This window comes from Glycine max, chromosome 10, assembly GCF_000004515.6.
Source record: "Glycine max cultivar Williams 82 chromosome 10, Glycine_max_v4.0, whole genome shotgun sequence".
In the NCBI taxonomy this organism is placed as follows: domain Eukaryota; kingdom Viridiplantae; phylum Streptophyta; class Magnoliopsida; order Fabales; family Fabaceae; genus Glycine; species Glycine max.
In genome coordinates, this window is record NC_038246.2 from 41,614,392 (window position 1) to 41,626,912 (window position 12,521).

The 12,521-nt window shown below is 33.3% G+C and overlaps 1 protein-coding gene across 2 annotated transcripts; it reads left to right on the forward strand.

Moving 5' to 3' along the window:
- Window positions 1-316: 316 nt before the first annotated feature.
- LOC100793000 (serine/threonine protein phosphatase 2A regulatory subunit B''beta) lies at window positions 317-12,240 on the forward strand. Of its 2 annotated transcripts, XM_026124136.2 has the most exons (14): window positions 894-1,007; window positions 1,475-1,627; window positions 4,123-4,368; window positions 4,495-4,600; window positions 4,732-4,831; window positions 5,919-6,024; window positions 6,153-6,243; window positions 7,605-7,746; window positions 8,735-8,882; window positions 9,388-9,497; window positions 10,332-10,488; window positions 10,586-10,711; window positions 10,801-10,952; window positions 11,896-12,240. In XM_026124136.2, exons 2-13 carry the CDS (start codon window positions 1,589-1,591, stop codon window positions 10,939-10,941), a joined length of 1,512 nt encoding a protein of 503 aa, XP_025979921.1. In that variant the 5' UTR covers window positions 894-1,007; window positions 1,475-1,588; the 3' UTR covers window positions 10,942-10,952; window positions 11,896-12,240. The 2 variants fall into 2 exon arrangements, with proteins under 2 accessions (XP_003536224.1, XP_025979921.1); XM_003536176.5 differs by lacking the exon at window positions 1,475-1,627 and having other exon boundaries at window positions 317-1,007.
- The last annotated feature ends 281 nt before the right edge of the window (window positions 12,241-12,521 follow it).

The following is a 12,521-nucleotide window of genomic DNA, read 5'->3' on the forward strand; positions in this document are numbered from 1 at the left end:
TGTCCTATATTAGTTATAATTAAATTTTTATATTAAACATTATTTTTTAAATTCAAAATGAAAGTAAAAATATTTATTTATTTTATGTTATTAACAAATCATCTTAAGAAATAGTTCCGTCATATCATCGGACAAAAATAGTTTTCTCTATTTTTCCCACCCGAAAAAATTCAAAAATATTCTTCCGGTGTAGTAAAAGATAATGACTCACTCACTCACTCGCTCTCTCTCGGCAGTTTCAGTTGGTACAGTGCGCGTGCACACCACAGCACACGGACACAACAGATAAATACAACTCTCTCTACTGTTTTATAATTTTACCTCTTCTTCTCTTTTCATTTCCCTTTTCTTTTGTTTTCTCATTCATCTCTTCACTACCGTTTTGTTTTTTTTTTTTTCGTTCCTCTCTTCCTCACTCCTTCTTTTCAAACCTCGAAACCAAACAAGGGTTTTCTTCTCTTTTCTTAATTTTTCATTTCCCTTTATTTCACACTCCAATTTTCTCCTCCTTTTCAAATTTTTTCTTCTCTGATTCTCACCAAAACCATTTTTTCCCTCTCCGAATTTTTCAATTCTGGGCCGTGTTCATTTTCTACTCGTGTTTGGATGAAGAGAAGCAACAGGACCCTCTGTGTTGTTGTTGTTCTCCGGTACCCATGATTGTTTTTTGCTGAAAGTTCGTAACTTGGCTACTGGGTTTTGCCGACTCAAGGGGTAGAAGAAGGGTAGGGTAGGGGGAGGAATCGGAGTGATTGTTGAAAAAGTGGGGTTTAGGGTTTTTGGCGGGGGTTGTGGAATTTGTGATTGAATTAGGGTTGGTGAGTGCATGAGAGGTAGAGAATTGTGTTGTTGTGATGGATGTGGAGGAAACTGAGGAGTTGGTGGTGTCTTTGGACCCAGATTTGTTGCAGCTTCCGGAGGTGTCTCCTTTTGCACTGAAATCGAGTCCTTATGTTGTTGAGGAGCTATTCACACAGTGGCTTTCGCTTCCAGATACTTGTCGCCTGGTACACACTACATACATACGTAGTTCATTTGAACTGAACCACTTATGCTTTTCTATAAATGAATGAATCAATGATTTTGGTTATTCACTTGACTAGTGGACATGGTGCAGAGAGAGAGTAAGATGTGTAGAGTTTTTTAATCCCCAAATTGAGAGTGCTTTTCTTTTGTTACACGGGGGTTTCAGTTTGCAGAATTGAACTAAAATGTGACTGGAGATATTAATAATTAATAATCTAAATCAACTGTAAAAACAGAACACTTCTGTAATAGTAAAATAATCTAAACCAACTGTAAAATGTGTTTCTATCTTGCTGGAGACTGTGAATCCCTTGAGCTACATGATTGTATTTGTATTCAATTCTCTTTTGTGATTAACTTGTTGCTTGAGCATTTCTTTTCTTCCTTGTGCAGTAGCTTTAGCTTTGTCGTGTACAATACTAACCTTGAGTTCATTGCCACTTGGCAGAGGTTTCTGATTCTCTGATCTGGAAAGTCAAAACGGTAGTACGGTACTATCCAGTTATGCTTTTATAATTTAAACACAATAAATGACCCTTTCCATCTCCTGCACAGTGCCTTGATGGAACTTCAAGGTTCCAATGACCTAACCATAGAAAAGGTAGTCTCCAATGTCTTGAATACCAGTTCTGACAGTAGACAAACAACTGTTATTGTGTTCATTTTAATCACCATCTGATAGAGGGGTTCTAGAGACACATGATTTCATGCTTCTTTGGTGCCTGGGCGAGTTCATGACGTGACCTTAGTACTGAAAATCTGTAGAATTGGTAGAATTGGCCCGCAGAATCATATACTTGGCAGAATTGTAGTTTTTTTTTTATCTGCTTGACAGGTCAGGTTTAAAAGTGTTTTGCCCATTTTGGGCTTCTACAAACCTAAGCCTGTAAACCCAATGCTCACAAACCAAGTGCTCACTAACCCCAACACTAAGAGAACCGAGAAAAACAACTGCTTGTATTCATTTTCAACCTCTCACAATCCTCCCCCAAAACTACTGCCCGACTTCACTGCATCCAGAGCTCTTCTCTGTTTTAATCTGGTTCTGTTTTGTTACTCTGCAGCTCTACCCTCTGGTTTGCTGTTTTTCTGGTTTTGTTTGTCTGGTTGGACTTTTCTGGTCTGTTTATCTATTTCGCTGTTGCTGTGATGAAGGAGATGGAGAAGATAGAAGAAATGACAATCTCTTTAGTGATTATGATTTTAATTTGGATGATCTAAATTAGAGGTCTCGGTGTTCATGTCTTGGCATTTTGTAATAGGAGTTGGCAGTACTGCCGGAGGAACTTACAGCTTGTTCTGCATGACTTTATTTATTGACTTTCATATGCTATGATTAGGAATTTAAGCTTAAGTATTTGATGTGTGTTATAGAGGTATTTTTCTCTTATTTATGTTTTGTTATATGCATTTATATAATTTTATGAATCTTGTAGAATTTTATGCTGTGTTTTGATTCCACGATTTACAGTTCTGTTTTCCCTTCCTGAGTGAGTAAAAAATTTGAGTTTGACTACTTTGCTTATGCTGATATGCTTTCAAGCTAGATCATGTGAGGGAAAGACTTGTAATGTTGAAGTTCTATTGATACTTTGTAGCTTGATGGTTATAGTTTATCATAAGCCATCTTAAGCACCAGCATTTATCGAATGCCAATTGATAATGTTATTATGAGATTTTCCAAGTGGTGGTGCTTAGATGTATATGCCAATTATGTCTAAGAGGCTGCATTTGCTGCCCTAATTTGAGAATAGCAATTAGATTAAATTGAATTATTTAAAAGTTGCTAACTATTAAGTTTTGATTGGGAGTTCATCTGGACACTGGAGGAGTGTGCTATCCATATTTTAGTTAAATTTAGATTCTTAAGAGCAATCAGCATGATACATTAAAAGAAGGGAGTTTATTTATTTTCCCTGTAGAAACATCATAGAAATAATATTTGAGTAATAACTAGAGTAGAGAAAGGAGAAAGATCTTTGTCAATAACAAAATGAGGAAAGTTAAGGGTTTGTTTTGATTGTTTTGATTGTATTATTGTTTTTTAGTTTTTAAAAACTATTTTTAAAACAACTTTCTAAAACTAAGTTTTAGAGAGTAGCAGTAAGGGAAGATGTAAAATTACATTGGTAATAGAAACAAAACAACTTAGAGATGTTTTGGTTTATTGGTTTTAAAAACTAAACAAGAGATATTAGTTTTGAAAATGGTTTTCAAAAACTAATCTTATCAGACAAGTTATTTTCCTTATATTTTTTGTTTCTAAAAACGGAAATCAGTTTTCAAAAATAGGAAACAAACGTGCCCTAACACTCTAATTCTTGAACCATAACAATGTTGGATGTATTGACTATTGAAATATGACTTATTTAGCATAGTATTGACAATGAAAATCTGAGGCTTTCTTTTATTTCCTTTCTTAGTCAATAGTAGGTTAAGGGGATACATTACGTTTTGTAATTTACTTTTTCATGTCCTAAAACTATTCAGGAAAATAAACCATGAGTCTTCTGTGCTATCTGAAAATCAATGATTCGCCTGGCGGCCTGGCCTGGATTAAGTATTAAGGGGAATTTTGTCCTTCATGCTTATTTAATAAAACAAACAATTCTATGTTATTTTCCAGTCCTTGATGACTGGGATGAATATTCCTTTTGTTTCCCCTGCTCCTTGCTTCCTTTGTTAAATATTCTTATTCTTATGCATTGTGGTGGAAGTGGTTGAACACTCACATGATTCACACAAGGCTGAACTTTGAGCTACGTGATTTTATAGAATAAATGTTCTGTGAGAATCACCTGAAAGCAGAATAGGGCATTTTATTTTAGATACATTAAATGGTTGTCATGAAGCTTAAAATAACCATTAAAAAGGAATAAACTTCTCAATAATAGTGTAAACTTAATAGTGATGCTATATAGACTATAGATTTCCTATGTTTTGCAGTAATAGTACTAGAGATATTCTATGCAGTTTTTGAATTGTTATTTCTCCAAAACATCACTATTATTTTTTAAAATTCTCCTTGGTGTATTTTTTGTATGTTCCTTTCATCTATATCTGTTTAATTTTTTCATTGATGCAATATGAAAACAGGTTAAGTCATTGCTTGCTGATGCAAAGGCAGGAGCTCCTTTGAATGCACTTGAGAACTCAACAAATACAAATGCTCTGTCAATCAACTCTCTACCTTCCTTGTTTCCTGCTGGGAGTACACCACCACTTTCACCGCGCAGTTCATCTGGTTCCCCACGTACCACAAAACAGAGAAATAGTCCTTCATTAGGATCTCCACTAAAATTAGCCAGTGAGCCTGTAAGGGAGAGGGAGGTCATTCCACAGGTATTTTTTATTGTCGTAAGTCTTAACTGATTCTTTATTTTTTTCTCTCTATATTTTTTTGGTTATATGTACAAAGAATTAATTCCTTATTTTACAGTATTAGCATTACTTTGATTATGCTTGCAGTTCTACTTCAAAAATGGTCGTCCACCTCCAAGTGAAATGAAAGAGCATTTCCTATATCAAATTGATAGTCGATTTTATGGTCATTTGGATGGTCTACAATTACATGGTGAGAAATTCCCATTGAGAACATTGTATTTATGAATTAATTAGTTCTATATTCTCAATTATGATAGCTTTATCTGCGGAAAGACCAGTTTTTTTTCAAATTTTGTTGTTAATCTGTATTCTAATTTGCAGAATTTAAGTCTTTTACAAAAGAGCTCTGCAAACTTCCATCATTTTTCTCCACTGCCCTTTTCAAAAAGATTGATGTCAATTTTACTGGAACCATATCAAGGTACCAAATTTCTTATTGGATCATTTCATTTAAATAGATTATGGCATCAGATGAAGCATTTTGAAGTTTTAACTCTAAATCTATCATATATATTACTTTTGATACATTTGATATATAAATGGTAAGAAAAATAGAGCTGCCAGATGTTTGCAGACAGAATGAGTTTTTGAAAGTTGTTTATTTTCTGGATGAATGAGTTATACTCCTTGAGGGTTGGGTCTGTATAGGATTAGGAAATTGAGTATAATGTGGTGTCTTAAGTCCCATATCGAGTAGTATGGGATGCTTGGTGGAGTATTTAAGTGTTTGGTGTTTTGTACTAGTAGTAGACAGTAGCAGTACTGCAGTAAGCACTTACAGCTTAAGTTGTTTTGTTTGTGACTTATGACTGATTTATGAGTTTTGTATGAATTTATTTATTGACTTTCTTATGCTTATGATTACGAATTTAGACTTAATTAAGTATTTGATGTTTGTTATAAAGGTATTTTTCTCTTATATATGCTATTTTATGCTTTGTGTTATGATTCCATGATTTTAGATTCTGTTTTCCCTTCCTGAGTATCTTGAGTTTGACTACCGTGGCTGGAGAAGTGTAAAATGCAGTTGTTAATTTGTTCTTGAGACTGAAGTTTATTGTGCTTCTACAAGTCATTTGATAGTTGCTTAGTCAGTGTTATTTATTTCTTACCGCTAACTAGTTTGTTATGCATAAGTATATTAAAGAGCGAAATTGCTTGCCTACTAGATATCATTTGGGCATAAAGTTGAATGCTTATAAGATCTTTTGATACTTGTTCAGCATTTTACATTTTTAGTTATTTGTTTGTTTTGAGATGAATAGCATTAAATTTCAACATGTAGCTGGGATGGATATCACCCTCACTTTTGCACTATGATTTTTACTATGATTCTTATTGTTTGTGTAAAATGTCTTTTATCTTAATGGACCATGTTTGGCTTTCCTAGAGAAATGGAATGTCAACTGATTTGATATCATAATTTACCATGTAGCAGTTTGAGTACATTTGGTATTGGCATTACCGCCTATTGAACTAATGTCTCTAAATCCTAACATATATTGTAGGGATCAATTTATAGACTATTGGATTCGGGGTAATATGCTAGCTATGGATTTACCCACACAAATATATACCATACTGAAGCAACCATATCGAGCATACCTTGTACAGGTTTGCTTTGTTTTATAAGCTGCCATACGTGTACTCCTGTCCTATGTGTTTTTGCTATTTTTTGTCTCTCAAATGAATTTAAAAAGGGCTTTTAAAATAGATATTAAAATTTTCTATTTTGGTTGTAGGATGATTTCAAACCTGTCCTGAGGGAACTATTGTCCACTCATCCTGGATTGGAGTTTTTGCAAAGCACGCCTGAATTTCAGGAAAGATATGGTATGGTCTTATTAATTAGATAAACAGTTGTGTATGAAGTGTCTTTATTTCTTAAAATCTGTTTTAGGTAAATCAGTGGATTTCCTGGTCACTAGTGTCACCTAAAATTTTTGGAGGGCATTTAATTCTGATAGGCAAGGTTGGAATGTATGATTGAATGTGGGGCTGTCTGACATTCTATTTGTAAAATAGCCATGATGTGGTGCTTTATATCAGTTTATCTTCATTTGGAATTGGAAATCTCAGTAAAAATACTGATACATCACACCAGAGCAGTAGAGCACTAAAATTCACATCAAGAACAAAGCAGCATCCTCACATCAAGAAATCAACAACCCAACATCAAATAGCAATTCACTAGCCACCAATCTGAATTTTGTCCAATATCTTGAAAAACAGAACCGAAATAAACAAATCCTGGACTAAAACCTAAATCACCATTTTGTCCTAATGTGTACGATGTTTGTAACTTTTCTGTTTTGAATCAGGCCATTATCCACCTTGTACAGCCTTAGGAAAGGGTATTTGACCTCTTTAAACAGATTGCCATTTTTTTTATTTATTTGTTTTTTTCACTGCAGCTGATGGTGGCTTGGGTTCCTTTGAGAAACCAGCTCCATCTAACAATCTAGAAAGGGAGTGCAAGAAAAAGATGGATAACAAATGAACTAGAGTAGTAGATTGTATCTTTGAAAGATTAGGCTCCCTGTGTCTGTATAAAAATTCAAACATAAACTACGGTTGCAAGATTATATCAGTATAACTCTGGCCTGTGGCTCACTAATATGACATAAAACACATCTTATTTTTAACACATTAATAATGCCGTTCAATGATACTATATATATAAACAAAAAAATTATTTACAGATACATGATGTCTCTTTTAGATCTGATTTTTTTTTCTTTTTTTTTTTTAAATTTTGATTACCATGTCCACTACTTAAGTCATTATGAGGGTATGATATTTATATAAAGTTATAATCTACCAACGTGTGTTGGTCTCCTTGCTTTGAAACTTGACCATACCCTGGGAAATTAGTCTCTCACCTGCCTAGTGGGAGGATACTTTGGGAAGCCAAAAAAAAATTAATAACATAGTTATGATTTGGGATTAGGGTTTATATTTGGGATTTCAACTTTCAAGAGTCTTTTTTAGCCTGAGTTGGTTGTCATTGTAATATAATTAGCACAATTGAATTGCCATATTAGATATACAATGTCCCAGGATTTTTTATCTTACTGAGGTTCAACTTAAAGATTTTTTTTTTTAACATATCCTTGTATTTATTCCTTTTCTACATTTGTTATCAAAAAGTTCTCAGCCTATTTCTGACTGCTACATGTTTTGTTCTTAAACAGCTGAGACTGTCATACATAGAATATTTTACTACATGAATAGATCAGGAAATGGCCGACTTACACTAAGGGAATTGAAACGTGGGAACCTAATTGATGCAATGCTACATGTAGATGAGGAAGAGGATATTAATAAAGTACTGAGGTAAAGGCTTTTTAGCTGAAAATCACTAGATTTTTTATTGAAAGCATGCCCTTGTCCTGGAAATTTCCTTCTTTTATTTGTTGGCATGAACTCCTATAGAGTATAGAATAATGTCCTTGCCTTGAGAAAGTGATGATCTTGCTCCTTGCCATTAGTGAATTCATTGAATTGTTTTTTTCCTACCCTTGTATCGTGAAAGGCTAGCTAAAAACTTAAGAACAAAAAAGTTTAAGGGTCTGTTTAGTTTAAGAAAATGTTTTCTTTTTTCATTTCTTGATTTTACTTTTAATTACAAAAAAAAGAAGTTTGGAAGAGTTAGAGAGAGACAATATAGAAGCATTTCAGGTTGAAGAACAAGCTTATGCCAAATAAATCTCAATTTATACCAACTGCTGGAGGAATAACACATGAATATTTGGTCATCCTAATAGAATCAATTGCGTTTGGCTTATGCTTCTATATATATGAATCGCTGGATGAATAATACAGGAATGTTTAATCATCCTAATTAGCAATCGATCTCTCCCAGAATCCATCACCCAAATTATTGTCCTTAATTATAGGGTTCAAAACTTTCTTAAAACCTTGTTGACAAGCAAAACACCAAAGATAGAATTCAAGGTCAGAAAAGAAGACTGGGAGAAAATGGAGATTCCCTGAATTCTGAATCTGACTGTTATCATGTTTTCTCTGTTAGCTACATCTATATATATAAATCAGAAATCTAACCATCTAAAATAACTGAGTCGACAACTATTATTTGAACTGGATAACAGAACAGTAACTACTCTAACACAGCTCTAATATGTGGGCCACTTCCTTTATTCTTCTTACTTGTTGTGCTTGGTTGATGTTCAGTCTTGAGTAATTTGATCCCAAAGCTGTTGCAAATCCATGATTGACTTTCATTTTCAATTTAGTTCTCTCTGTAGAATTGAAATTTTCTTGTCTTTGTATTTGCTTCATTAATTATCTTACGAAATTTCAGGTACTTCTCATATGAGCATTTTTATGTCATTTACTGCAAATTTTGGGAGCTCGACACAGATCATGACTTTTTCATTGATAGAGAGAACCTTATTAAATATGGGAACCATTCTCTTACCTATCGGATTGTTGATAGAATTTTTTCTCAGGTCTGTTGGTGTTTTAAATCTTTGCCAATGTGCATGTGCCTAGTTCAGCTCTGCTCTACTGTGTATGGCTATAGCAAGCCTCATATGAAAATTGTTAGTGTGTTTGAAACAACAAATTTTATGAATTGATTTGATTTATAATCTTTATTTGAAAAGTTATAATAATCAATTAGATTTTTTAAATCCTTTTTTATTTATGTATAGAAATCCACTGAAATTTGGTTGGTTTGATTTTAGTTTTAATTATTTGAATTGATAATTTTGCCCTTACTAGTTTACCCAATCTGTATATTCTAGGGTAATAAAGTAAATTACTTAAACGAAATGATTTCTATTCATTTTTAAGGTATCCCAAATGTGGAATTTGTTTTGCAAATCATTTCAATTTTTTCCTTCTTTGAATGACTTCAAAACAAGGGAATTGATTACTTAAATCAATCAAATCTTCAGTTCCATATTGACGCATTTTAATATATTTTTCTTATGTATGCTTAAACTGTGCCAGGTTCCAAGGAAATTTACCAGTAAAATTGAAGGGAAGATGAACTATGAAGATTTTGTTTATTTTATACTTGCTGAGGAAGATAAGTCATCGGAACCTAGTCTCGTATACTGGTATCCTTCCCACCCTTCTTAAATACTGAAGATCCTTTTAGCAGCAATAGAAAACAATACATCTTGACTGATATATGACAGCTTGGATCACGAATGAGTGCAACTTATTTTCTATTGTTTGAATACACTTATTTCACTTCAATTGGCTCTCAATGAAAGTATCAATTGATAGAAACTTGTGTGAGTAAAACGTAAACTCTATTTCTGCAAGGAAGTAATGAGGAAGAAACAAGAAGAGCTTAACAAGATCTCTCAAGCCAGAAAATATCCCCTTGGCTCCCAAAACCATCAATTTCTTACGCATGACCCTATACTCTCTCCTCTCTACATATATTGGACCGCTCCTTGCTCTCTACAACTAATTTCCCTCTCTTTATTATTTCTGGTTTGGAATTATGGGCTCAGTTTCTTGGGCCTTCGGTTGTAGTCCTGTAATGGTTTCTTTGTTGAAGTCTGCTGTTGGTTCCTAACAGATTCCCATTCCCTGATTAATTAGCTGCACACACAGTTTCACAAGTCCTAATAAATTTCAACTAATAGTAGAGTATGTTGCCAGCATTTCCTGATGCATAATAAGCACATTATCTTCTGTAGCTATTTACACATTTGGTGATGTCCTTTAATTTAGTCAACATCTCATTTGCACAAGTTGTCCATGCATAATTTAACTTAATAGTTTTTGTTCTCATATTATTGGAGCTCACTGCTTAGTCAAAGTTTTTGAAGGGTTCAATATATTTCTAGATTGTAAATTCAGTATTTCAGTAGCAAGTTCAGAATTTGATTTGCTGCATTTAATAGAAACTCAACATTTGTTTTTAAAAATTCTTGTAGGTTCAAATGCATTGATTTGGATGGAAATGGAGTGCTGACACCAAATGAAATGCAGTTCTTTTATGAGGAGCAGTTGCATCGGATGGAGTGCATGGCCCAAGAGCCTGTGCTGTTTGAAGATATATTGTGTCAGATTGTGGATATGATTGGACCAGAGGTTTTTCTTTGTTCTTGTTCTTGCGTCTTGATTCTTTTACTTGTTTTTGTTTTACTCCTCTGCAGTATAGCAAGTGGTAACTGTCCTACGTTTGCAGAATGAGGGATATATCACAATACGAGATGTTAAAGGCAGCAAACTTTCTGGAAATGTTTTCAATATTCTTTTCAATCTCAACAAGTTTATTGCTTTCGAGACTCGTGATCCATTTCTCATACGTCAGGTAAAAATAAGATTGAGATCCTATATCACTAACAATTAAGGCTTAGTAATCTTAGCAAGTTCTGATTACAACAAGGGTATTTTGTTTAGGAACGTGAGGATCCAAATTTGACAGAGTGGGATCGTTTTGCACATAGAGAGTATATTAGGCTTTCCATGGAAGAAGATGGTGAAGATATGTCAAATGCCAGTGGAGATGTCTGGGAAGAATCACTTGAGGCCCCTTTCTGAGGTTAATTAAGGTAGGTTCAGTACATATATATATATATTGATTTAATCAATGTGGTTTAGTTTACACAAGCAGCTGGATGTCGATGTCTCTTATAATTACATTATAAACTTGATTTTTCTCAAAAATTCATCTTTTGTTCTGAGGTTTTTGGAATAAATTTCTATTTAGTAATCCAGCACCTTACCTGAGTTCATTCTCTATAGTCTATACTCTATACATTGAAATAGACTCACTTTATTGTAAAACTTAGGCTAATTGTGAAACACTCATTATTATAATTATAAAAATTTTCCTGTCAACATTTATGTTATGAATGTAACATTCATGAATCTCTGTAACCAAGGTAATACCCTCAACTTGTGAAGGTATGACTGCATACCTCCGCCTATATAATACCTTAAGATTTTATGAAAGTGCGAAATAATATTGGTGCTTCTGACTTGGTTGCAAGTGTTCAACCTTTTGACCTTCATTTATAATATATAATAATTAAATTAAATTTCTGAGATAAAAAGTGGTTCTTGGCATTGTTACACGGTAAAGCCTTATGGCCTCTTAAATGATGAGATAAATGTTGGAAAAATATAGAACCATTCTTGGACTTCTACCCAAGAGTTTAAGCAAAGTTGATTCGAAAGTTTGTTTGGGAAGCTTGCTTTGGATTAAATTATAAATCTTAATTTATACTAGTTGAAAAACAGGCACTCTTTGCATTGTGCCTTAACTGTTTTTTTTATGTAGTTGTAATAACTGCCATGTTTAAAAGCTATTTTAGACTGTAATTACTTGTGATTGTGAGAGGTTTTTAAAAGTAATTGAAGGGTAAATTAGAAATAGCAAATGTGTACATGAAATGGGATAATTACTTTTATTAATAGTTATAGATAACATAACAAAACTTGGCATATCATGCATTTGGTTTTAGGCCTAAATGGATATCATCATAACTGCAGATGAATCAAAGGCTATGGATTCCAGTCACTGAATATGCAAGCAGTATAATATTTGATGAGGCCATGTTGCGGTAAATGTCTACTAATAGTGTGCTCTAGAGAGGTTTCACCCAAATCTGTTTAGCAAACTAAGAATAGCTAGTGCCTTGGACAGGGTACGAGCAGGTGCAGATTTATTTGTTCTTGTTCATATACACATTTCTTAGAATTGTCCGTATCAAATTAAATTTCTGTAAAAAATTTATGTAGTTTTTTTTTCCTTCTTTGTTTCATGTTTGTTATTTTTTTTTCCTTACAAATTTCATCATGATCAATTGTATTAAACTTTCAATGTTTTTCTTGTTATACAGCGAAGAGAAATTGTCATATCATATCCTTTACCTAAAGATCCGTAGTGTTTATATATATATATATATATAGAAATTTGTCATTTTAGTTAAAGAAAGATTTATAAACTCAATTTGATCCTTTATTAAACATATCTTATGACAAGTTACGATACGATCTGATCTACTATTCCACGTGCAAATGTTATAAATAGCCTTTGAGTAATTCTAGATTAATTTCGTCAATCAAACTCACCATTGAATCAGGATATTAAAAAGATCAAGTCTCAAGATCTTTGT